Source organism: Orycteropus afer, unplaced genomic scaffold (genome assembly GCF_000298275.1).
Source record: "Orycteropus afer afer isolate SDZICR_OR568_19922 unplaced genomic scaffold, OryAfe1.0 scaffold00038, whole genome shotgun sequence".
Taxonomy (NCBI): domain Eukaryota; kingdom Metazoa; phylum Chordata; class Mammalia; order Tubulidentata; family Orycteropodidae; genus Orycteropus; species Orycteropus afer.
In genome coordinates, this window is record NW_006921625.1 from 6212442 (window position 1) to 6239905 (window position 27464).

The 27464-nt window shown below is 46.7% G+C and overlaps 1 protein-coding gene across 1 annotated transcript in view; it reads right to left on the reverse strand.

Moving 5' to 3' along the window:
• The window catches only part of DOCK1 (dedicator of cytokinesis 1), a 542405-nt gene extending 515921 nt beyond the window's left edge, over positions 1-26484 (reverse strand). The window contains exons 1-10 of the mRNA XM_042780404.1: positions 26475-26484; positions 25819-25902; positions 20663-20703; positions 16820-16875; positions 13050-13146; positions 10199-10347; positions 4188-4323; positions 3170-3327; positions 1483-1564; positions 940-1075 (exon numbers count right to left, since the gene is read on the reverse strand). Of these exons, the coding sequence (XP_042636338.1) occupies positions 940-1075; positions 1483-1564; positions 3170-3327; positions 4188-4323; positions 10199-10347; positions 13050-13146; positions 16820-16875; positions 20663-20703; positions 25819-25902; positions 26475-26484 (949 nt within the window). The remainder of the gene's footprint in view (positions 1-939; positions 1076-1482; positions 1565-3169; positions 3328-4187; positions 4324-10198; positions 10348-13049; positions 13147-16819; positions 16876-20662; positions 20704-25818; positions 25903-26474) is intronic.
• Between the last annotated feature and the right edge of the window lie 980 nt (positions 26485-27464).

Genomic DNA, 27464 nt, shown 5'->3' on the forward strand with positions numbered 1-27464 from the left:
TGCTGAACAGATTTCAACAGAGCTTCCAGAGTAAGACAAAGCAGGAGAGAAGGCCTGGCATTCTACTTCCACAAATGGGCCAGTGAAACCCCACGAATCACAACACTCTGACCCATGAGCAATGATGGGCAGGGTGGAGGACTGCGTGGCGTTTCGTTCCACTGGGCACGGGGTCACCATGTGTCGGGGGCTGAGCCTATGGCACCTAACCACAGCAGCTCTCAGCAGAGGACTGCCCCCTCAGATGCTGAGCCTCAAAAGATAACAAGAGAGGAGGGTGAGGGGGTCTGGTGGCAGTACCGGCCAGCCACGGGGTTCCCCGTCACTGACTCGCCTGGTTCTGATTATGGCTGAGGGTCTGATTTAATTGGCTGGTGGTGGAACCTGGACAAGAGGATTTTTTAAACCTCCCCAGATTGTTCTCTGGACAGTGAGTGTTGGGAGCCACTATATTAAAGTGTTTACCTTTTGGCCAAAAACGCTCACTTTTTTGTGCTGTCACTGAAAAAGTAGAGCACAAATCTGGGAAAGCAGCAGCTCCCTTAGGATAACGGAACCTCACTCGTGGTTTGCTCGCCTCTGCCTCCTCTCTGCAGTGTCCACTCCGCACAGACTCAAACCCTGAACCAACCACCAAGGCCGGAAGCCCTGCAAACCTCCAGTGATGGGGGCTCCCCTGAAGGCGGAGGAGTGGGTCAGAGGTCCCCCCCCAAGGGAAGACAAGGTCACCCTAAACTCAACACGTGACTTATGTCTGGAACATGGGGACCAAATCAGCCTGGGCAGCAGAGACTTGAAACCCCACAGAAAAGACTTCAGAGTTTCTTCTTTTTCACTTTTGCTTTCCAACAGAAAAGCTTATCAATCAAAGCTGCCCAGTGTCTGAGAGTCAGCAGCAGATGAGCTCAAACTCCCAGGAAAAGGAGAAGAACAGATTACCGGCCGCTCCGAAAGGCCGCCGCAGGCCAGAGGTCAGCTTCCGGGTGTTGTTGTCCCGCAGCTCCATGCGCCCGACACGGACGATCTGACACACGAAGCTGATCTTCTCCCTTTTCAGATCTTTGCTTCCAAGGTCCTGCAAATATCAATTTCCATACATTGTTTTGCAGAGTCATGATTCAGCACCATTTCCACCACAACAGGCAGTGAAAAGACGGATCGAGGCCCTTTGCTTTCTAGCACTTCAGTAGGTTATTCACAGAACAAAAAAGAACCGAGTAACAATATTCAGTGAACGTTAAGGGAATTTACAATACCAGCATAAGAGCCACACTCAATATCCATGGGTACACCGTGGTTATGATTATCCTAAGGGAAGCTAGAGACCCAGAAGGTATCTGGGAGGCTCTTTATTGTCACTGAATTCACACGTATTACAGGCAGCCTGAGGATGTGCCAGCGGGGGAAGTGGACACAGGATGGTCACTCCACTGAGTCACTACAATGGCCAGTGGTTGAACTGAACAGCAGGGGTTCACTTACCGTAAAAACAGCCCGCAGATTATGCAGCCTGTCTATGTCTTTCGGTAATCCTGAACTTGACCAGCGAACCAGGTAGTTTTCACTTTTAAAGAAAAGGAAAAAAGAAAAGAAAATTATTTTTCCAGATACAGGAGGATATGCCCATTCCCATGGACTTACAATGACTACCATAGATGTCCACTACCTGGGCAACGACATGAGCTTATAAAAATACCAATAATATGAAAAAGAGCTGAATGCCATATCATCTCCCTCGTGATACAGGACTCATGGCAACACAACTTCCTCACAAGGTTTGAATGCTCTCTCAAGTGCTGACTGAGACAGAATCATGAGCAGATGGCATTTCACAGTTATTATTTTAAAAGCATGTTTGTTCTTTTAGAATAACCATAGTACACAATTCAACAAAGCTCTTGTTTATTTTAGAGCCTGTGATAAACCAAATGCAACATAAAAATACGAACTGAGTTCTATGGCAAGAGGAAATACAAATCCTCATCAGAAGTGAGGGGGAAATTCATGTGTCTTCTCTCTTCTGTCATATGCCAGGTCTTTAAATTTTAAATAAATACAAATGAAGATACTAGAGTTTTAAACAAAACACACACTTCACACATCATATATAATTTTTCTTTCTGGACAAAGAGAGGGAGGCTTCGTAGCACAGTGGTTAAGTGCTTGGCTGCTAACCAAAAGGTCAGCAGTTTGAACCCACCAGCCCATCTGTGGGAGAAAGATGCTTCCATAAATATTTACAGCTTTGGAAACCCTGTGAGGCCATTCTACTCCATCCTATAGGGTCGCTATGACTTGGCAGCAATGGGTTTGATTGGGTGTGGTTTTCTCAGGTGGGTGAAGCCTTGCTGTTAACCAAAAGGATGGCAGTTTGGCAGTTGAAACAATTTATTTCATGGAGAAAGATGTGGCAGTCAGCTTCTATAAAGAGTATGGCCTGGAGACTCTATTAGCCACTGGGGCAGTCATAGTCTATCCTACAGGGTCACTATGAGTTGGAATTAACTTGACGGTAGTAGGTTCGGATTTTGGTTTGGGCCAAGAGAAAGGTACATGTATTGAGGGCCAAAAGTGAGAGAGAGGTAGGGGAACAAATACCACAGTGGTAATGGCAGCCATGGGTCTGACAGGATTTCGTATAACAAACAGTAACAAGTATTCACGGGGAAGGCCCGGTTCTAGAAGGCCCAGTTCTGGACCCACATGCCGGGCAATCGTGTTGGAGAAACAGTGGCAAAGCCAAGGTCATAGAAATGACCTTCACAGAGACCAAGAGTCAAAAACCAAGACTGAGAGAAAAGTGGTACGTGAGGGTCTGGATTTAAAACCCTATGAAGACAACCTAGAAAACAAAGGATGACTTCCCTCTTTAGTTAGCTCCTTACAATACTAATAGACCACTCCCATGGCCACTAGAATCCCAGTAAGCACACATCAACATGCACGCAAAGGTATGAGAAGACTTGCCCCAACGTGGAGCCCAAGCAACCTGTCATCACACTGTCCAGACCCATGTCATGGGTCTAGAGAGACAGCCTCATGCAGCTGCTGGGGAGGTCAGCCCAGCTGATGTCCAAGAGCTTCCCACGAGAGCAGGCCATTTTGCTGGTTCCACAACCATTTTGTAACAACACTACCCAGGAGGAAAGAGCCCAGCAATGCCACCAACCTGATGAACTTGGACTCCACAGGGTCATACAGAGACATGAGCACTTCAGCATCTTCTCCAATTTTACAAACCACATTTTTGAGGTTGACGAACAAGGCAAAAGACGGGGTGGCAGCAAACTTGGCTTGTCTGTTAATGTCTATGTTCTGCTTCTGAGACTGTAATCCAGAAAGAAAAGAGCAGGTTGGCCTCGGCAATACTCATCACGACAGCCTGCTCTTTCCATCCTCTACAGAACACAGACAGAGGTGTGGGACTCGCTGGCATAGCACAGCGAAGCCACTCCCGCAGTCAGTGACGTGAACCCAGTTCATGTTCTTCAGGACATGCACCCCCCCAAGAGAAAAGAGGAAAAAACACTTTGTGCAATGTGCACACCTCTTAACAGTTTATACAGAGCCTGTCTTCAGAGATATAAAACTTGCCAGTGTCCAGTTGATGAACCAGACTGGTAACTACATACTCCCATGTGCAGTTACTTGTTTAATCATTGTTCCTCCATTAAGCTCAATACTCCATGAACGTCTCTTACTCATCATCATGTCCCCAGTACCTGACACATAGAAGCTGCTCAGTAAATACTTGCAGAAGGAATGGACGACTCAGTCGGTCAACCAGGTTCTAAATATGTATTGTATCATTAAAGCCATGGGAGATGAGATAGATCAGGAAGACCGAAGTTTCCTACCCTCACCAAGTTTACAACGTGTCAGCACCCACCCCATCAAAGAGAAAATGCAGAATCATTCCCATTTGACAGGTGAGAAAACAAGTCCATGGCTCCCAGGAAGAAGCACAGTGCCACAGAGAGCACCCCTCCAATCTTTACATGTCACTGGCAAAAAGTTCTGCTCCTGGGCTGCACTGCAATTGTCATCACACGAAACTTACTATGGAGCTATTCCTTGGGTTATTGTATAGTGGAAATTCAGAGCATCATTTCTATTTCACCGTGTTGCAAACTGTCACTGGGAAAACATACACCAATTATACCTGGTCACGTCAGGCTTGGGCTTACCTTCTCTTCTTGTAATCTTTCCTCCACTTGCTTAGATGCTATTTCGTGGGCTCTGAAGAGACTAATTGTGCTAGTTAGCTCTGGATCCAAAATGTTCCCATCTTCATCCCTCACCACCAGATCCAAATCAAGAATTCTAGAAAGAAATATTCAGAACTTCATGGATACAAACCAAGTGGTTGCAAGTCTCTAGTCAAGCAGAAAATACCTACCAGAAAGGAGTTTATCTGTGTTTTACTGACTATGCAAAGGCATGTGACTATGTGGATCAAAATAAGTTATGGATAACATTGCAAAGAATGGGAATTCCAGAACACTTCACTATGCTCATGGGGAACCTGTTTGGGGACCAAGAGGCAGTCACTGGAACAGAACAAGAGGACACCGTGTGGTTTAAAGTCAGGAAAGACATGAGTCGTGGCTGCATCCTTTCACCACACTTATTCCATCTGTATGCTGAGCAAATAATCTGAGACGCTGGACCACAGGAAGAGTCAGTGCTGTTGCCGGGGGCAGTCAATGCTGGGAGGAGGAGAGGGTCAGTGTTCATGGGGCTGTCTTAGTTCTCTAGTGCTGCTATAAGCAGATACTCCACAGACGCCTCTAACAAATTTATTCTCTCGCAGTTTAGGAGGTTAGAAGTGCAAACTCAGGGCCAGCTCTAGGAAAACGTTTTCTCTGTGTCAGTTCTGGGGGAAGATCCTTGTGTCCCTTCAACATCTGTAAGCTCAGCATCCCTTGGAGATCTCCATATGGCTTGGCATCAACCTTCCCCTGGGTCTAGGAGGTTCTCAGCCCAGGGACCCTGGGTCCAAAGGACATGTTCTCCTCTCAGCTCTTCTTCTTTGATGGCAGAGACCCCTCCCTCTCTGCTTAGTGCTTCCCTTTGATCTCTTGTGGGATAAAAGGTGATACAAGCCACATCCCAGGAAATTCCCTCATCAGATCAGAGCTGTGACTGAGTAAGAGTGCTATATTCCACCCTAATCCCCTTACAACTGACTGGCTGATCACATCGGATCACATCATGGGGGATCATTACACAACTACCAAGCCACTGAGAATCATGGCCCAGCCAAGTTGTCACATATTTGAGGGGACACAATTCAATCTATGACAGGCAACAAACTAGTTTTGGGGCAGGTGGAGCTACCATCCACCTGCCCTTAAGAAGACCAAAGCCAAAGGTCCAGCAGGCCATGCAGAACTAGCTGCCCTTAGAGACCACACTAACCAGTACTCGTGAGGCCCTGGTCCTACAACAACATGCTGTGTCCATCCCTAGGGACAGTCTCGCCTTAGTCCTGCCAGGAGAGACTGGCACACCCATTTCACAGGGGAAGAAACTAAAGTCCAGAGAAAGTACTGTCCTGGTCCAACATCAAATATCCAGCAAAGTCCAGAGCCAGGTTCTGAGCCAGAAAAGTCTCTCAGCAGAGCCCATACTGTGTCCAGATGCCACAGGCAGGCCATCACGTGAAGTGGCAGGTCAGGGGGACACGTCACACACCATTCTCAGCAATCAGTGTTCCACAGTTCCAGATCAAGACCGAGTGACTGTCGTGAAAGTACATCTCACCACACCCCGGTAACTTAATGCCATCAGAGATCAATACCACAGAAGCCTAAAGCAATGCTGGGGAAAGTAAGGCAAATGTATAAGTGTGTGCACACACACTGTGTGTGTGTGCATATGTATTATGTGTGTACACACTATGGATGCATGCACACCATGTGTGTAAGTGAATATTAAGTGTGTGTGCATGCACACATTTGAGGTGCTAGTATATGTGTGTTCCATGGGCACTATGGGAGCTCTGGTGGCATAGCACCTAACGTATCTGACTGCTAACCAGGAGGCTGGAGTTTCAAACCTACCAGCCACTCCTTGGAAGGAAGCCTAGGCAATCTACTTCTGTACTGATACTGCTCAGAAACCCAAGGAGGTGTAGCTATGACTCAGATTTGACTCATTGGCACTGAGTTATAGGCACTGTGTATGTGCACGCACATGTGTGCATACATGTGTGCACGTGTGCTATGTGTGCACATGTGTGCTGTGTGTGCATGTGTGAAGTGTGTGCATGTGTGCACGTGTAAGTGCTGTGTGTGTGCTGTGTGTATGCACGCATGCTGTGTGTGCATGCATGTGTGCACATGTGCTGTTGCGTGCATGCACGCACTATGTATATGCATGTTTCTACAGAGACAATCCATCACTTCCCTCACATTCTCAAACGGATCTCACACCCCTCCCCCAGGAAAATAAAAAGAAGTTAAGAGCACCTAAAGGCTAGAAAAACAAAGACACAAAACATCTTACCAAATCCCCCATCTCCCAGCCTGTCCCAGTCCTCCAGCACGGCTACAGCAGAAGCGCGACAAGTGGGTGGCTTTCACAAGGTGAAATGTGTTCTCTTGCAGCTCAAGAAAACAGAAGCCTGAGTTCTGGGCACCAGCACTGGGGCCGGCTCTCCCTCTCTGTTGGCTCTGGGGGAGGGTCTTTGTCTTCTTTCAGCATCTGTGGGCCTGGCGTTACTGGGAGGTCATGCATCCTGCCATCCACCTTTCCCTGTATCTAGGAGATTCTCAGCACAGGGATTTCAGATTCAAACGACACACTCCACTCTGGCTCTTCTTTCTCAGGGTACTGAGGGCCCTCCTTCCCTGCCCGCTTCTCTCCACTTGATCTCTTAAGATAAAAGGTGTGACTCAAGCAAGGGTGTGACTTGAGTAAGGGTGGTGGTTGTCAGGTGCTGTCGAGTCAGTCCACTACATACAACAGACACAACACTGCCTGGCCCTACACCATCCTCACCATCAGCGCCATGTCTGAGCCCACTGTTGTAGCACTGGGTCAGTCCATCTTGTTGAGGGTCTTCCTTTTTCTCACTGACCCTCTACTTCACCAAGCAGGACATCCTTCTCCAGAGACTGGTCCCTCCTGACAACTGGCCAAAGCACGACAGGCAAAGTCTGGCTGTCCTCCCCTCTAAGGAGCATTCCAAGCGAACCTCTTCCCAGACAGGAGTGTCTGTTCTCCAGGCTCCAAGGTCTAGTCGGTATTCGTCACCAACACATAATTCAAGTGCATCAATTCCTCCTCAGTCTTCCTTATTTCACATGCATATGAGGTGATTAGAAAGACTACAGCTTGGGAAGGAGCTCTGGTAGCATAGTGGCTAAAGCACTTGACTGCTAACCAGAAGGCTGGCGGTTCAAACCCACCAGCCACTCCTCAGAAGGAAGGTTGGGCAATCCTACTTCCATAATGATACTCGGAAACCCAAGGAGGGGTCGCTATGAGTCAGGGCCGACTTGATGGCACATAACAACAACAACAACAATAGCTTGGGAGGATAAGGGTGTGACTTGCGTAGAAGCGTGACTTCAGTCACACCCTCATGTAAGGTTGTACAGTCATCCTGTGTCGCTAATGTGCAGAGGTTAGAATTTACAACACATCACAAAACAGAGGATAATTACATACTATCACAACATAGAAGCAGCTCTGGTGGCACAGTGCCTAAGGCATTTGACTGCTAATCACAAGGTTGATGGTTCAAACCTACCAGCTCCACAAAAGGAAGATGGGGGCAATCTACTTCCATAAAGATTTACCACCTTGGAAACCCAATGGGGGTCGCTATGAGTCAGAATCAACTCAATGGCAGTGGATTGGATTGGGTTTTTTGGTATCACAACATATAAAGGAGCTCTGGTGGCCTAACGGGTAAGATATTTGGCTGCTAACCAGAAGGTCAGCTGTTCAAACCCACCAGCTGCTCTGTGAGAGGAAGAGAATGCAATCTACTTCCATAAAGATTTACAACCTTGGAAATGCAATGGGGGTGGTTTTAAGTCAGAACTGACTCGATGGCAGTGGGTGGGTGGTGGGCACAACATCGAGGACAATCACAGCAGAGCACACCAGCTGGACAACCCCGTGGCACTGGGATTTACGCCTAGCCAAGTTGACACATACGCTGGGGGGACACACTTCAAGCCATGACACAACCAAACTGCAACACTGTGGTTTGATTTTGTTTTCTGAAGGAAAGATTAGAGAAATACTCACAAAGCATTAGGCTTCAAAGAAATTATGGCATAGCCTTAAGATTCATGGCAAAAACTGTCTTATTAAAGATTGTATCGCCTATCAAAGTAGTCAATCACTTTGGAAACACTTCTCTTCTTAATGAGATTGTTCCACAGCATAACGTGTTGCGTAGCTTCCTGCAGCCACAGTAAGCAAGTGTTCCCTGAACATCAGTTCAAAATACGATGCTCCAACAACAAATGAAATCAAAGCACCAAAAGGTGGGCTTTTGCAGCAGGTGGCCTGGAAGTGGGTTCACTTCAATGATGGCTAAGTCCCTGTACCCAGAAGTCTCTGGCTTTCGGGAAGAAAACACAAACCTTGTCCTGCAGCCTTTCTAATCCAAACTTTGTATGAACAGTGTTACTTTAAGAAACTTCACTCTTGAAAATATGAATTAGCAGAAAGCAAAAGATTCTCACTCTACATGACATTTCTTTAATTCTCCTTTAAGCTGAGTGACTGGAGGCAAATCTCTTCCAATATCTGAGCTCCACGTCCCAGTGTGTAAAGGAGGGGGTCAGACATCATCAGATGTCTTCCAAAACACTGTCTCTCATAACCCAGTCCAACCAAAACCAAATCCATTGTCATCAAGTTGATTCTGACTCAAAACAACCATATAGGACAGAGTAGACCTGCCCCACAGGGTTCCCAAGGTTGAAAATCTTGACAGAAGCACACTGACCCATCTTTCTTCCACAGCGCGGAGAGTGGGTTCAAACAGCCAACAGCCAACCTTTTGGTTAGCACCCACGCACTTAACCACTGCGCCACCAGGGCTTCATAATCCAGAAGTATCTGTAAGAACTGAGAGTTGCCACCAACATCCCAGACAAACCAGCATCTTAAGGAGTGGAGCCCATGATTCTGCACTTTGAAGGGTCTCCAAGTGATTCAGATACAGGCTGGCATGTGGGTATCTTGTAACCGACAAGTTTCACAGGCTCCTGTAGCTCTGACATTATACAAACAACCAAACAGTGAGCAGGTGAGAAGGGGTGTGGCCTTGTTATGGCAACAAAGCCTGGCAGAGTTAGGGTCAGAGAAGCCAATTTCCTTTCAGTATCAGAAAACACTTGGTTGACTGCAGTGCACAGCTCCACGGGCAGGGGGACGGGGGAGCAAAAGGCACTGATGTAGCACTGGGTGGACAGCCACTACCCACGGCCTGTAGAGGCCAGAGTTCTGCTACACAAAGCAGTTACTCGTTTATTTGAAACTCAGGTTTAACGGGGCTGTATTCTTGTTTGGAGCTCCTGATTGGTGCAGTTAATGCACTCAGCTGCTAACCAAACGGCTGGAGGTTTGATCCACCCAGATGCCCCTGGAAGAAAGGCCTGGTGACCTACTCGTGAAAAACCAGCCACTGAAAACTCCCCTCTGACACGCACAGGGTCGCCATGAGTTGGAGACGACTCCAGCACAACTGGATTTATGGTATATTTTTGTTTGCTAAAGCTAGTGGCAAAGTCTAAGGAGATAACCTCTCATGTTCCTTCCAACTGGCAGGACTTAGGACTCTATGGAAAGAAATCCAGTGCTTGTTACTGTACAAGGAAACTCCACATTTGGACTAGAAATCGAACACTGTGAGCCCAAGTGAAAGTTGGAGGAATCCTTGTGGGCCCCATGGGATCAGAGAAAATGACAAGCTAGCCAGGCCCCAGCACTTCAGTCCATCATCTGAAGGATGAAGAGAAGACATTTCAGCAATGACTTGCAAAACTCTCCTGATTTTCAGAACCCACTAGAAAATATCTCATCCTTTTAAAAAAAGAAAGCCACGCCATGTTTTTGATGTCAGAAATTTTGTTTTATAATAAAATAGGATTTAGGTTGCATCAAGTTTTACGGTGATGCTATTTCCATGGGCAAGTTAAGCATGAAGTCATCTCTCAAACAAACCAACCTGTTTCCATAGTCAATTTTGGCTGTCACCTTCTTCTTGAGCTCTTTGAGCTCATCCTGGGGCAGAGTTCCAGAAAGAATCTGTGATCTCCACTCAATGAGGTCGTAGATCATGTGCCGTACACTTCGGAACATCTCCCGATTGTCTTGCTACACAGGGAAAAAAAGACGCTTGTCAGGGTTTACGTGTAACGTAGCATTGTGTAGAATGTAAAATAGCATGGGATGGGTGGATTTTTCCTTTTCAATGCTTATCTGGCATGTATTTTACATCATGGCATTTAATTAACATCCAATGTTTTGGGCACAGAACGGGAGAACATTATGTGGGACCAGGTGCTATGAAATGCTAAAAAGTTAGAACAGAAAGTAGTATGTAACCCCAACATGCTGTCCAACACTCCAGAGTAGGTACCTCTGAGTCAAGAAGCTGACCACAGCAGGAGGTGACTTTGAACCTCAAAGCCCGCCTCACGAGCTTCCAGCATCTGGTTCAAAGATGTCACCTTTAAAACACAAGCAATTATTCTGAGCCTGAAGATCTGAATCCCACCACATGCCTACCAGCTTGAGAATACCCTGTGCCCTGGACCATTTTCACAAACTGTGAAACTGAGCCCCTAAGCCTTGCGCTCAGCTGAGGTATGGAGACCAACAGCCCAGGGGGCTCCTCGGCGCAGCTGTCTATACAGCACACACAGATACTCCTGCCAGGATCCAGATCTCCCGCTGCGAGCTCCTGCCTCCCTCACACCAAAGGAAGATGCAGGTAGGACCCACAATCCACGCTTCTTATTGTCTCTGTGCTGTGATGGGACTGACAGGACAGAGAAAAGCAGCCATTTTCCAACCACAGGAATGCAAATTGATCAAGTAGACTAGAGTTACTTTTTTCCTTTCTGAGAAAAGAAATCTAGGTGGAGCCTAATTTGATAACATTCTAACCATCCTAATTCCTTCAAAAGACTAAAATGTGCTCACTGCTGCTTTTTAAAATAACTTTCCTTCTACGTATTAGAAGGGGATCTGGTGCCTTAGTGCCTAAGGCATCTGACTGCTAACCAGAAGGCTGGCAGTTCAAACCCACCAGCCACTCCTTGGAAGGAAGGTTGGGCAATCTATTTCCGTAGTGATACTGCCTCGGAAACCCAAGGAGGGGTCGCTATGAGTCGGGTCCAACTCCATGGCAGTGGGTTTGGTATGGTTTTGTCTATGTATCAGAGGCTCCCCGGTGGGGCAAGCAGTGAAGTGCACAGCTCCTAACCCAAAGGTTGCTGGTTCAAACCCCCCCCCGCAGACACACCTTGGAAGGAAGGTCTGGTAACCAGCTTCTGAAGGGTCTCGGCCGTGAGAACCCTATGAAGCAGTCCCACTCTACACACAAGGTCACGTGAGTCAGAAACGACTCAGTACAACTGGTTTGGTTGTTGGGCTACATATCAAAACCACCCCCATGACACTCTTTCCAGTATTTGAAGATCCCACCTCCCCATCATAATATCCTAACAGGCTATTTTACACCCCTAACCTATTCCTCATAATATTACGCCACTATTTTAACCAAACGATCAAAATAAATGATTTATTCCAAAATTATGTTCACTTCCCTCTTACAAATCCTCTTTGCCCGGTCCCCTAAATCAGCATCGAACACATAACGTCCTTTAACTCTCACTCATTTGTCCACAACCGCAGAGAAGGACAAAGCTTCCATATAAAGAGTTTCCAGGCATCTACCTTGGCTTTGCTCCCATCAAACAATGGGAGTCCCCAAGAAGCAAACAAGTTTGGAAAAAGAAACCACAGTGACCCTTAGGACTGTGTGCTCCAGACCCGTACGGCCAAAGCCAGGTCCACTGATGTATTAGTCAGCATCAACTCCTGTTTGTTTTGATTGTTTTATGTTTAAAAATTGCTAAGTTGTACATGACACACCGACTATGAAATTGCCAGATTTACACAAAACATTCATGGCTAACGTTACGCTTTTAGGTTTCTCAGTGCGTTTGATGAACAATTACTGCAACCGCTTATTACACTGCATTTCTGGGAACCACTGTATGATCGGAAACAACGAGCCTGGCCAGCCAGCAGCTGCAGGACTTTAAAAGTTTCCTCCGCCTGCGAGAAATTAACACGCTGCCTTCCTTCCAGAGCAGCCCCTGCCAGTGCTGGAAACATTAGCATATGAGAAATCAACACTGAATAGAGACAGAAGCTTAACAAAAGGTAATCTTCTGCAAACATGAATGCATGTGCACAGAAATGCCCTGAGGGAACAGGAGATGGACGACTTCAGAGCCTCAACCTCTCCGCAATAATAAGACTACTCCCATTATCAGGAGAACCCGACAATGGCACCTGATGCTGGAATGTCAAATATCTCCCCACCACTGTCACAAATACAGTTAAATCAAATAGATGATGTCCTTTTCCTCAATGACGAGAGGCATTACCTGCAGCTAACCAATCACAAAAATAGGAACAATGACCCTCTACTACATCTGGAAATGGGCACCTACCGAGTGAAAAGGCAGATGTGCGCTTTCCCAATCAAAACATAAAACCTGAAGCTACGTCAACACAATCACCACCTAATCTCCTCCAGGGGCCAGGAACTGAGGCGAACTCCACAACCCCTTCCTGTCCAGGGCACTTTATCACACTGACACAGCTGGTCCACCCACCCCCAGAGCACAGAAAGCAGGTCAAAGGGCACATGGCCCCCACATTGCTTTCCTCACCCTGACTAAGACCCTTGCCCCTGGAGCTTCCTGAGAAAAGAACATTCTCCAAAGGCCAAAGAGCCCGCTCTCTGCTGTCAGCACCGACTTAGAATCCCCCTTTCTCACCACGTAGAGCTGCCGCCAGATGGCCGCCCACTCCCGGAGCGTCGTGGTGACTTCTTGGATGAGCGGGAGGTCACTTGGAATGACCGTTTCATGTTGCCTGGGATGAAGAGAAGGAAGAACATCTCAGTCCACAGCTCCATGAACCACTGAGACCTATGCCTTGCACGTTCCTCGTTTATAACACAGAATTCAATACTAACACAAATGGGAAGACATCATACAAATAAAAGATTGTCCAGGCATATAACACATCCACCTAAGAATGACAAATAGTGTTTGTTCAGACTTGAGAACGTTCATACGTGATCCTGCATGTCAAGGCAAGATGAAGGAGGTGAATGATACCATACCAAAGTCTTCTGAAGGTCAAGGTTTGCAAAGAACATTCATGCTCTGTGTACCTACCTATAGAGGCTGTAAATTATAGCCAAGATGGTGTGAGATGCAAGTCTGGGTCAAGATCATTTTCACACCTCCACCATGCACAAGACTTAACTATATGACACACATGACATAGTTCTCCTTGCTGGAGTATCAGAGAGCTTACTTACAGCTTTCTAAAGCCCACAGGTACCCTCTCCAGTCCCACCTCTGACTATCTGCTTGCTTACCCTTCCTGCCACCTCAAAGAGTGACTCTTTGACTAATGCTCTGGATCGGCCTCTGTGGTAAATAGGACTCTGAATGTCTGGGACTGGGGCAGAGACCGAACCTGTGGCTTGTGAAGTTAGGCCACTTGGCCTCAGAGGTCATCTGTGTGTCCTCAGCAGACAAGACTCCAACCAGCATGGAATGTTCAGGGACACAGAACTGGAATCACCTACACTCTCTGATTCTGCATGAAGCCCAGATCAGTGGGAAAGATGCTGGCCATGGCTCACAACTGGGGTTCAGACCCACAGGGTCCTAGGATTGGTAGGGGGTCCCCAAGAAAAAAACAATGGAATCCCTAGAAGCAAGCCAGTTTCTGTGGAAAGTTCTAGCAGCATGTGCCACCCTGAACAGCAGGGACCAGGTGTCGAAGGGAGGCATACACCCAAGCCACCCCCACACAACTGCTTTTAGGAATTACCCTCAGGTGGGAGGTCATCAGCGTTTATTAAGGGACGTGGTTGTGAAAACAGCCCTGCCTAGTTTGTCACCAGGCTTCGCTGTAAGGATGCTGATGAAAAGTTATTCCTTACACTTTCTGAGGTCACCCATCAAAGCCTCTGGGAATAAAGTTCTCCAGCTCAGTATGAATACAGCTCCTCAGCAACTGGTTTGTTTTCATCTTATAGATCCTAAGTTCCCTGCCAATGACGCTGGGCTTCTCACAGTGGCTACGAGAAGCTGCAGCTCCATTAGCCCCCAGCTCTCAAGCAGATAACAGTCTCTCTCCATAAGCCAAAGCCTGGCTTCAATTTTGGTTCCTTCTTACTCTCCTCCATGTTGCTAGGCCTGACCTGTCCCTGGCATTCACAAGCAAACCACTCTAAAGCATTTGATCTCACTGTCTGTGTTATCTTTGTAACCACCTTGCCACCCTGTCGGGATATCAGCAACATACCCACCCAGCAGATGCCTGTCTCATTGATAAAACCAAGGGAAAGGATGTCAGTCAGAGCAGCTGCAAGACTGAGAGGGACAAGAGGCTGCTCAGCCAGTGGAAGTGACATTTTCAGTTACCAGGCCCTGGAAAATCAAACTAGACCTCAAGAGAGAAGTCGGGGCTGGAGAGCTCATTCAAGCAATGCCCACAGAAAGGGAAGAACTGAAGATAGGAGAACAACAGAGGTCATCTCAAAAGGGAGACTCTGCAAGACAGAGGTCATGCAAGTTGGCATGCACAAAAGAGAGAACATGCATGAGAGAGAGAGAGAGAGAGAGAGAGACCATGCACAAAAGAGAGGGCAAGAGAGAGACCCTGCCAGAGAGAAAGCATACATCACAGAGACCACAAGAGAGGACATGCAAGACAGAGATCATGAGACCAAGACTCTGTGAGAGAGACCCTGCAAGAGACCATGAGAGAAAGAAACTGTGAAAGAGGCACACCAGGCAAGAGAGACATCATGCAAGAGAGAGACACAATGAGAGAGATGTCATCTGAGAGAAAGACACCATGTGAGAGACATCATGCAAAAGAGAGATATCATGTGAGAGAGACACCATGCGAGAGAGACATCAAGAAAGACACCATGTGAGAGAGACATCATTCAAGATAGACATCATGTGAGAGAGATGTCACGTGAGAGAGACACCATACAAGACAGATGTCATGTGAGAGAGAGACACCATACAAGAGAGATATCATGTGAGAGACACCATGCGAGAGAGACATCAAGTAAGAAATACACCATGTGAGAGAGACGTCATTCAAGATAGACATCATGTGAGAGAGAGATGTCATGTGAGAGAGAGACACCATACAAGAGAGATGTCATGTGAGAGAGAGACACCATGTAAAGAGAGAGAGACAATGATAAACTCTGAGAGCAAGGAGCAAGGAGTGGTGTAGATGGGAGAGTGACCCACATGGGAAAGGAGGAAGGACCAGAAGACAGAAGGGGAAGGTGGACATTCCCAGGTATCTGGAGGCCAAAAGAAAAGCAGAGGACAGCAGCCATCAGGTCTGAAGGCAGCAGAGTCTTTACAGGAGGGAGTGGCGAGGCAATCAGATTTGGTGGGAGCAGCAGGGTGTGGCCAGGTGAGAGCAAGGCCGCATGATTGGTCTGCCTGGGTGTGGCTCCCTTTACTTCCTGAGGATGAACGTCACCTCTGCTCGCTCTATCATGATGCTTCCCCGTTCTTGTACATTTCTCACACAGTCGACTTTTTTTACACATCAAGGCATTTGTTAAGAAAGATTCAATCTTATACAACCTGGCTTATGTCAGGCTTCCGATGCAGATATAAAACACATGCAATGCACACTGTATTCCAGTTATTTCCAAATAGGATGAAAATTTCATAAGGCAAAGCTTCTCTTTCTCCCTGTGGAAATTTAGCACATAAAGTACTTTATCTGGATGGGGGTCGGGGGTGGAAGCCAGATTGCAGGCCATCCCGGTTACGCCCGTAAGTGATTTTCTTCGTTTTAATTCTGCATATTGGCACCACAGAACCCCACCTAGCCCTGCTCACTGGCCCTGCTTGCACATTCAAGTACAGTGCTTGGGAAGGCAATTTTGCAATCAGCCACAGATGTCATTATGTAGTGATCATATGATTAGTAATTTTATCATTTACATATTTAACTGAGTACGAAGGTGCAGCAGAGACTGAAAAAGAAGGCAAACGTTCTCAGGCTCCCTCTTTCCGGTTCACACCTGCTCATCCATTTGCCGTTCCTCCTAATGGGCGCTGTTTGGCAAATGTCTCTGAAGGATCCTATACTTCACTTTGATAACCCCTAAGACACACACATCATAATTAGACAGAGAGGAAATTCACACGTGTCCTCATTTGACAACTGCTGCTTCAATGCCACTGTGTCGCAGCAGGAAGAGCCTTCCAGAAAACGGACCCAGACCCAGGGGTGCAGGACCTCTGCCTCACAGGATGGCCCACAGAGGAAGCCAGAGCACCAGGGCTTCCAAACACGGCCTCCGACCTCCAGGTCAAGGAGCGAAAACCATGTCATTCACAGCTCTCAGTTAGTCTCTCCCTCCCCTGGAAACTCCAGTCATGCCACAGGCAATTCCCCTCTACTATCACAGCCACACAAAGCGTGGAGGGCCACATGGATTCACTGCATGTCTCTGTTCAGACGTCACACACACACTCACCCTTTTCCTTCAACGATTGCTTCTTTAAGATGAATATATGAAGCAGGAAATATACCCTTTTGGAGGAAAAGAAGACAGTCGTTAGTATCATCAATATGAATATTGATTGCAAATCAATCATCTATTTCCCCTCCACCAAAAAAAAAAGAGGCAAGGGTGGGGGTGGTTGGATCATTCTTTCTTGCAAGTCTCGATGCAACCCATCAAAGAAAACGCACAAAGGTGCAAGAGACAGCAACACACTTGGCTAGTGTACCCAGGCGGCTGCTGAAGACTTCAGAGAAAAGTGATGCACATTTCAGCCAAAGACAACTTCCACCAACTCCTCTGTCTTCCCCGTAGGTCGCAGCTTCTTGTACTGCTGACCCTGATGCTGGGAGATTAGCACCAGCTGATGCCGAAAGAACAACTTTGATGATGGTCTCCAACAGTGACCTCCTCCCGAAAACTCATGGTAACACTGACATTAAAAGCTGGTCATGTGTCCACTGACTACTTACCTAGACACCACGGGCATTTCCTCACAACCTGTAAACAAAGGGACTGCGGCCATCTGTTAAACCACAGGAAGGTGGGCTGGACTTTGCCCCATCTGCAAACTGCTGGAATAGGAGTGGGGTCATGACACTGCTGACATGTATGGAGGGACCGACTTTTCTCCCACCACCTGTCGTCAGCTCATCATACTGTGGTGGCTTGCTACTGCTACAAGGCAGAAACTATGCCGCCAGTATTTCCAATACCAGTGCACAGATTGGCTGATTGGGAGAGCAGACCATCGGGCCTTTCCTTCCAGGAAGTGTTAGTCAGTCTAGACGCTCCCGTGAAGCCTGCTCAGTACTGAAGCAGGTCTCTCACATGGGAGCAAGACAGAAAAAGGGTTATGCCCCATTCAGCTCTGATGTGTCAATGAGCTGCAATGGCAGGGCACTCTAAGGTGGGACAGGAAGGACTGTGGCTCAGGGAAGCACTGGGGAGATGGGAAAGACCCAAAACTGGAGAAGACGGTGGTGGTGGTGGTGGTTGGCAGATGCCGTTGGGCCGGTTCTGACTTGTAGCGACTGTATGTACAACAGAATGAAACGAAGCATGGTCCTTTACAACCCTCACAACCATTGCCATATCTGAGCCCATTATTGCAACCACCATGTGAGTCCATCTCATTGAGTCCTCCGCTTTCTTGCTGACCCTCTACTTTACCAAGCATGATGTCCTTCTGCAGGGACTGATCCCTGATAACAAGTCCACAATACAGGAGACAAAGTCTCACCATCCTCGCTTCCATGTGAACTTGCATATGACCAAGTGATGGTCTACTCCATGCTCAACTCTTGGCCTTGTTCTGACTGATGATATTGAGCTTCTCCATCACATCTTTCCATGGATGCAGTCAGTTTTATTCCTGTGTGTTACATACAGCAAGGCCCATGCATATAGTCACTATTTATGTTGTTGGAAAAAAGGTATTTCTGATGAATAGGTTATTGGCCTTGCAAAATGCTGACATCTCTGGTGTCCCCTTTCTACCATGAACGCCACATTTTCCTATTACTGATCCTTCTTTGTTTCCAACTTTCACATTCTAATCACCAGTAATGATCAGTGCATCTTCTTTGCATGTTTGATCAATTTCAGACTGCAGAAGTTGGTAAAATCTTTAACTTTTCGTCTTTGGCATGAGTGGTTGATGAGTAAATTTGAATAACAGTCATATTAATTGCTCTTCCTTGTAGGTGTATGGTTCTCATCCTATCACTGACAGTGTTGTACTTCAGGTTAGACCTTGAAATATTCTTTTTGATACTATTCCTCCTCAATTTGTCATTCTCGGCATAGTAGATCATATGACTGTCTGATTCCAAATGGCCAATAGCAGTCTACTTTACCTCTCTTAATGCCTTGCATATCAATCTTCAAATATTCCATTCCATTTTGACAACTTCCAATTTTCTTAGATTTGATTATTAATGGATGTTGGCAATTGTTTCTTCTCGTTTTGAGACATGCCAAATGAAGGTCCTGAAAGCTTTACTCCCACCCACGCCATTAAGGCTGACTTTCAGGAGGCAGCTCTTTCCCAGAGGTATTTTGAGTGCCTTCCAACTGGAGGAGCTCACCTTGTGCCACCGAATCAGACAACGTTGCACTGCGATTCTAAAGGTTTTCACTGGCCAAGTTTTTTTCAGAGATAGAGTGCCAGGTACTTCTTCCTGGTCTGTCTTCATCTGGACGGTCTGCTGAAGCCTGTTCACCATGGCCGACACTACTGGGACTTGAAATGCTGATGGCACAGCTTCCAGCATCACAGTGACACGTCAACCACCACAGTGTGACAATGTGGCAGACGAGTGGCAGGGGACAGCGGGAGCAAATGCAATATCCCAAAGCAGCACTGAGGGAAAATGAACAGCATGGTAGGGGGCATGTCCAACAAGTCATCGGCAGGTCTGTCATACATGAAGATGAAAGGATGGGCAGGTGACGGGGACAGTAGTCCACTATCCTCATCTCTTTTTGACCAAAGTATTCCACTGTGGCTTCTACAGATAAAACTTGAGGATTCATCTGTGAGAACACATCCTTGACTACAAACGGGAGTCATTGTGAAGGCACTTCCTTGATTACAGACGGGACCAATGTGAAGGGAGAACACATCCTTGATTACTGAATAGGACCAATGTGAAGACAGGGCTTTCCTTAGAACACTGCTCCACCATCAACGTGACATCCACCTTGTCCAAACCTCAAGGCTCCGGGCCACTGGATAGGTAGGGATTTGTAGAGAAGCACAGACCAGTTCTGGGTGTTGGAGCAAGGCAGGGATGGGGGAGGAGCTCCTGCTCCCTTTGCAGACATGGCTGGCCAACAGTCCTAACATGGTCTCACAGAGAGTATCTGACCTTGACTGAGGAAGACTGGATGGGGATCAGCCAGACTCTCACCCAAGTGACTGCCCTGCCGCAGAGTGAGCAGCTCCAGCCCTCAGAGCTCTTCCCCACCTGGCACAGCCTTGTGGCTCTGGGGACAGCAGCATAGGAAAGCCCTGGACATCAGAAGCCTTAGTTACAGGATCAGGGCCACCACGAGAATCCAGCCCAATGAGGTGATAATGAGAGGCAAATTAAAGAAACAGAAGTGAAATGAACCATCTGTCCAGCATAATCAGATATTAAAATGCCTAAGTTACTGTGGACTGCCTAACCACAGCTTCAAATGGACATTCCTTCAAAATCTCAACATCACAGCACGAAAAGCAAGAGCCATCATTAGGTCGTGTGATGCTAAGAATGGAAGAGCCACAAGACAACTGTGTATGGGAGTGTCCACCACAGTGAGCCAGGGTGTAATTACACGTCCTCATTTCAGAAACTCGAATGACCACGCACACAAATGGCCCTGAAAAGCAAAAGCTCTTTCTTTTGCAACTGACCTATAAAGCTTAAAACCGTTCTGATCAAGAGGGAAAAAGCGTGATGAGCTCGGTGAACTTGTTAAGTGACCATCAGGGATACCACTGACCACGAGCAGGATTCTTTTTCTCTGAAGACATTACCCTCCATCCTCTCACACCCACTGTCTAAGCAGGATGCGAAATTTTCTCAGGAAGGGAAGACAAAGCCACCTTTTAGGACGTCACTGCCCAGCAATTCACTCACAGGAACGAGCCTGCAATTTCTGCTCAGAAGGAAATAATTCAAGGCAGTTCCAAGTTTCAACCCATATATTTTTAAAATTAATAGAGAAGTAAGGAAAACTCTTAAACACAGATGATGAAAATGACTTCCTGTCACAGTTTGATTGATGAAGGGACATGCACATTGTTTCAGAGAAAGGAGGACTTACCTTCTTAGACTTTTTTCTTAAGGTGTAGCCTCTGTACCACCCTAAACAAACACAAAGTGGAAACAGTTAGTCGGAGGAGACACAACAGGGCCACAGCCAGACCTTTGTGCTGGTTGGAACTCATATTCTTGCATGATCAGTGACGTCACCAGCACTGTCACCAGCAACAAACCTAATACTCTGGAGATAACTGAGGGGTTTCACAGGCAGCATTGCAAAGGGAACATTCAGCATGGCTGGTAAACTTCACACATCTCCAGCTCCTTCCTCTCCATTTTCTGTACTTGGCCTAGAAGCCGGGAAATTTGAAATTAAGAAGCACACAGTTCCAAGAAGAGTTCCTGTTCTTTTGACAACCGACCCCAAGTAGGTTCCTTGTTCCCTACATTATCCTATCTCTCCCTCTGTCTGATTTGGGTCAGGGTCACTGCCAAGTGCACATACCAGCATTCTTTGATCATCAAGCACTGCCCCATAACAGAAAACCCATTGAGAGCTCACGTCCCTCCCTCTTCAATCCGGAGGAGCTCTGCCCTGAAGCAGCTGGATCTCACAAAGCCTCCTGTGACACAGAGGTCCCCAACAGGAAGCATAAGGGCCAGGGATGGACCCACCTACCCCCTTGGGGTCTGGCCTAGACTCAAGGTCCCATCCCCTCCATGGGGTGAGGAAAAGAAATAAGCAAGAGCCAAAAGCAGGGCACAGGAGAACTGTCAGCATTGATTACATGCTTCTTCAAGGGAAGAGCCCTTGCAACCATGAACCAGGCCTGACCACATCCTTGGTACCTCCCACCCGGCTGAGAGCAGTGGCTTGTCCTGCAAATGCCAGGGAGCCTAGTCTCCCAACGACTCTGCCACTGCTCAACGTCAGATAGATGCTTCCTTGTCCCACACATCTGAAGTCACTCTGGGCCACTCCATTTCCAGAAGTCTACCAAAGTTCAGAGACAAACTCCAACTGTGCCCACAGGAGCAAGAGGACCCCATCAGAGAACTATGGGCAGCTCCTGGAAAGTGCAAGTTGGGGAAATTCCCAGAAAATAACAATTACTGGGTTTGTGTACACCATCAAAAGTCAAACTTCAAAATCCAGGGATGCATAAGGTAGCACAAAAGAACTGAAAAGGGACAATGTTACAGAATCTGCCCTCCAACCCTCCTGAATGTCATTATTTTGCCAACCAGGGATGGAAGGGTAATTATGGACCAGAAAGCAAAGAGGCTTTCCTCATTGCTCCAAGGATTATTAAACAGATGATGTCTAAACACCAGAAGACAGAGATTCCCAGATCCTTGCAAAAGATACTCAAAGACCCAGTTCCACCAACGCGACCCACTTCCTGTTCTCCACATGGGACTCAATAGATTGATCAGGTAGTGCCACAAATACAGAGTGCCATGACTTCCCCTGCGCTGGAAGGACTATCTCCTGATAGACATATTGCCTAGTTCAGCAGCTCATCAGAGGCCACTGGTGACAAGTGTTCACAGAAAGCAAACTGGAAAAGGGGGAAGGTCACAAGCTGCATGTACTCAACTGAAGGGACCCTTCTGGGTCCTGTGACTATATCCTTCCTGCATTTTCAGCATTAACATGGCCTCTCTTTTCTAAAACAGACAAGGGATTAGTGCCCTAGAATATACAAGGAAATACTATAAACCAAGAAAAAAAATAGCAACCAAGTAAAAAATGAGCAAATTTTATAAACAGTGTAGAGAAGAGAAAACCCAAAACAGATGTGTGCAGAGATGCTGAAACACTGCAATAATCAGAGAAATAGAAAGTTAAATACTTCATCCCTACACCACCACTCAGCAGTCAAAGTGGAAAAGCTGAAGAACACAGCACCCCTGGCATTCTGAACAAAGAGCCAACAGCTGTCACAGTGCACTGTCCTGCAAGCGGGGCCAGCCCGTGGCTGGAGGAGATATGGGGAGGAACTCAGTCATTGTGGGAAGAAGCAGCACTCCTCCAACGGGCCAGGAGCCTTGGGACAAGGTGCTAAGGATGCCTGCTGGGTTGCAAGCTGGCCTGCAGGGCTCAGGAGTTAGTTCTGAAATGGAACTCTTAGCAACATGTCCACCTTTTCCAGTCTGGGCAAGACCTTCTGTTGACAAGAAAGCATGTGTAGGCAGTCAGGAAAAGCATGAAGGTGCATTTCGGGAGAAAAAAGATATAAATGATCACTTTGAAAATTCTGAATAAATTCAGTTCAAATGCTATGGTTTAATCATAAGAATGACTTCCCAATCTTTGTGCCATGGCTGAAATTCCCTTCACGTACAACACACCTCGACTACCACACACTAGAAGGAGAGGCTTGCTGATCTGCTTCCAAAATCCAGCCAATGAAAACTGAGGATCTTAGCACACCCATGGGGGGCGGGTAAGGCCAGGAAGTGTCCCGTTCCATTGTGCATGGGTCACCATGAGTCAGGGACCAGCGTGACAGCCCCTGGGATCCTCTGGAAATGAGCAGTGGCAGGGTTAGGACATCGTGGGCACACAAGGGTCACTGACTAAACACCTGTGACCTCAGCTCGCCTCTCTGGGCTGTTGATTATGGACACCTGCGTGATGGCAGGGGCTTGCCTCCAATGACCCCTGAGGATGACCCAAGTGCACAGTGATCTGTCAAGTTCTTTTTCTTTATTCTCCGCACCAAGCCTTCATGAGTGGGCAGAAATTCACCAGCACTGGGAGGAGCCTTAAAATAAAATAGAGAGTGGTCATCTAGAAATTATATTTCCTGGAGCAAGCCCAGAATGCCCTGAAAAGGACCACAGAGAAAACAAGAAGTAAACTTGACAAACAGAAATAAATTTTCCAGAGGAATAGAGGGAGGAAGACGGACAAGAAAGAAAAAAGAAAAGAACACACCAAACACTAATACAATCCATGAAATTTAAATAGAACTGGAGGAAAAAGTAGAAGCAACAGACAGAAGTAAATCATTCTATGCTTTACTTGATGATATGATAATAAAGTCACCAAGTTTCCCCATCAGAATTCCTTCCCAACTGCATTTCTCTGACTAGATCACGATTATCACCAAAAAGTTAGTTGTCGAAGACGGGGATTTCATTTTATGTCAAAGGCTCCTTTACAAAGACCAGAATTATTTTCATGGAAATCTAGGAAGACTGACCAGCCTAGAAAGAAATGCTCAAGAAGACTCTTTAAGGAGCCCAGTGGCACAGTGGTTAAGCATTTGGCTGCTAACCAACAGGTTGGCAGTTCGAACCCACCCAACACCTCCAAGGAGAAAGGCGTGGTGGCGATCTGCTCTCATAAAGATGACAGCTGAGGAAACCCCACGGCACAGCTGTACTCTGTCCTGTAGGATACACACACGAGTCAGGATCAACTCAACAGCAATGGAGTTGGGTTTGGTTTGAAGACTCTATGATGCTGACGGCCAAAAAGTCAAATGAAAAAGTTAAATGCATACCAAGGCCCAGTGAGCGCCTAAGGATCTCAATGCTTGGTTATGACGCCAAGAGCAAGGGCAGCCACGCCTGCATCCCAGGCCCCGGCACCCCACTTGTTGAGCACTCCACAGTGACCCTACTGTGCTTCATCTCCCAGAGCCAGGGGCACACGAGGAGGTAGAAGGGCCCATCCGCACAGACCCACAACTGTCTGAGCTGAGATTTGGACCCTCAAGCCCTAATTGCCCTCAGTCTCCTCTCAGCCATTGGCAACATGGAGCAGGTAAGAAAATCCAAGTCCAAGTAAAAATGGCAGACAAGCAGAGGCACCCACACAACTGCTCATTCACTTAGGGGCCGGGTCAGGGGGGCGCCATGACGTCTGCTTCCAGGCACACTCCAATAGCCCAGACTTCTCCCCCCACCCCTCCCCGTAAGAGGCCATCTGAAGGGTAAAGGGTGCAAATGGAGTGGGAGTCAAGTTCACGTAAGTCAACGGGAAATAAAGTCTATGTGAGGTTGTGCTTAACGCGTTTGTGCTTCTCAGGTGTCTACCAGGGGCTCTGTCAGTCACAGCTTACCGGGGCTGCAGAAGCCCACAGCCCCTTCACTCTTGTACAGAGAGGATCACAAAGACCCACTCTGAAATGCAATGTATGGATGACTTCAGGAGCCACTGAAAACCCTACTGCGTGCTGCTCTACTCTGCCATACACACGGGGTCGCCATGAGTCAGATCAACTTGCCGGCAAATGCTGCTTTTCTTTACCTCAGGGATCTCTGCATTTTCTGCCTCTGCCTCCATTCCATCCTGCTTGGGAGGGTCTCACTCGGCCCTATTTCAAAGCAAGCCTGCTGCTGAAATAATGAATTTCAAACACTTTTTATTCCCATGCTCCATGGAATCACTCCTTCAAGCAGGAAATAAAGTCACCAATGCTAGAACGCACTCTCACGACAATTCCAGACCTGTGGAATTTTTCAAAAGCACGCCAGTCCCGGCTCCCTTTCTCTGCAACAGTAAGAGTGGCATCAACCCAAAAATGGCCTCTTCAAATCATTCACAAAACCCTGAACAGGAAAACCAATTGCCTGAGAAACTAAGGCCATCAGAAAGCCGCTGTCACCAACAGCATACTTACTGGATTATTAAAACTATTGCTCCATGGGACCACATACCACATAACTGTGATGATCTTTGTTCACCCCTAAGAAATTAGGGTCATAGATTAAAAAAAAGGAAAGCAAAGATAATTCAGAAATGACCATTTGGGCTCCTCTGAGGTACACTGTTAGACAATCTGAGTATTGCAGAGCTCACCAACTCACATCAAAGAGACAGGGTGAAATCATCTCAGTGGTTTTTCTTTCAAGTAGGCAGTGAGTAACCATCAACATTTACACATACTTGCAAAAAAGCAGCAGCAGCAGCCACCAATGAGTTTTTTAACTGAAACAATCATTTCAGCCAAGTATTTCAGAGGTAAAACTGGGACCTTTTCGTTTCACAATCATAGAAATGAAATATGATTTCTGTAACAGCTAGTCGCCCTGACTGCCCTGACCTGAAATGCCATGCATCTCCTATGAACACTGACCATATGAGAAAGGACTATGACACCCATACTTTTGTCACAGGGCAATGTTTTGCCCATTAGGCACTGAAAAAGTGTGCCAACTGCCCACAACAATAAGATAAATGACATCAAAATGTATCCTCACCTTCATACGTTTCCAAGATGTGCACCGTGTCACCTATTTGTAGAGAAAGCTCATCTGCTCCTCTGGCGTCGTAGTTATAAAAAGCTGTGACAAAGGAAAGAGGGAAAAAGGTATTAATAGATACAGAAGTGACCCTGGTGAGTTATTTTTGCTTGTTCTAATACCATTTGCCTGGAATGTTGAAATGCAGCCTTCACTTTGATCATCTTCTCTGATACCCACGGAAGAGGCCTTTTCTTTCCTAGACAACTATCAAGTATTATCGAGGTAAAGAGAAGAAGTTCATCGAGGTAAAGAGAAGTAGTTCATCACTCAAAACACCAGACAACCACACGGGGATGTTTTTCTTCCACAGGAAAATAACCCAGGCCGTCAGCAGCAGCGTCTGAAATGCCGCTCCAAACACTCGCTTTATTCCCAATCATCTTCTCCTTCTATTGAAGTGAGTTTTTCCTAATGATGACTCAGTTATACATAGACAAAACAATCTTTGAAAACCAATCTGATAAGAAATGCTTATATGGCTAATGATGGATATTAAACCAGTAAGCAGCATTACCAAAGCAAGCAAAACATAGGTCCAACATTGATGAGAAGCCCTTAATGTTGACAGCAATACCCAGGAACTGTTGGAAATCCCAAATGTCTACCCTGACATAAGGCCATTCTGATTCTGCAACACGGCTGTCTCTCTCCTAGATAAGAACCAACAGAGTCAGGCCATTCAATTCAGACCCCCACTTTCACTTGAGCACAGGAGACCCAGGCAGCTGTCACGAGTGCGAGAAAGCTGCTAGAAAGGGTTTGAGAGCCGTCTTAGCCAGCCAGTGCTGCTTAACAGGAACACAAGTGACGGGCTTAACAAACAGAAATTCAGAGGCAGTACCTTTGGCCTGTCGGAGTCCAAGAGGCAGACAGCATTCTCTCCTTTTGTTCTTTCTCCGTCCCCTTCAGCCTAAGCTGATGGGCTTCTGCTGTGGTGGTTGCTTAGCTCTATCCGTCACAGGCTTAAGCTCTTGAACAAAGGACAGTGTAGCCATGTCCTTGGTGAAAATCCTAGACCATGTTTCCTTAGACATACAACAGAATTTTCCAAATTTTTAAGTTCTGTTTTAAGTCCCTCTCTTTCCTCTCTCATTTTACTAGAAAAGGGCCCTTTAAGATTGTGCTTAATCTTAACAGCCAGATATCTAAGTTCATCATCGATAAGTTCTACCTCCCACCAAACATCTGACCATAATTCAGACAAGTTCTTTGCCACTGCATAAAAAGCATCACCCTTCCTCCATTGTCCAATCACATGTTCATCAGTTTCTTTCAAAGTCTCACCAGAAGCACATTTACATCTCCATTTCTAGCAATAATCTGTTGCTGGTACCATATACATTCTCTAAGACAATATAGACTTTCTCTACAGCTCTCCTCATTTCCTCACCAGAATTGCTTTTGACGTCCATAATTCTATGAATGATCTCTTCAAAGTAATTTAGGCTTTTACTGTCAGATACCTTAACTCTACCCATTACCCAATTCTAAAACCACTTCCTCATTGTAGGTATCTGTGAGAGCCACACCCCACTCTCTGTTAGTTCTCTAGTACTGCTTAACAGCAATACCACAAGTGATAACTTTAGCAAACAGAAATC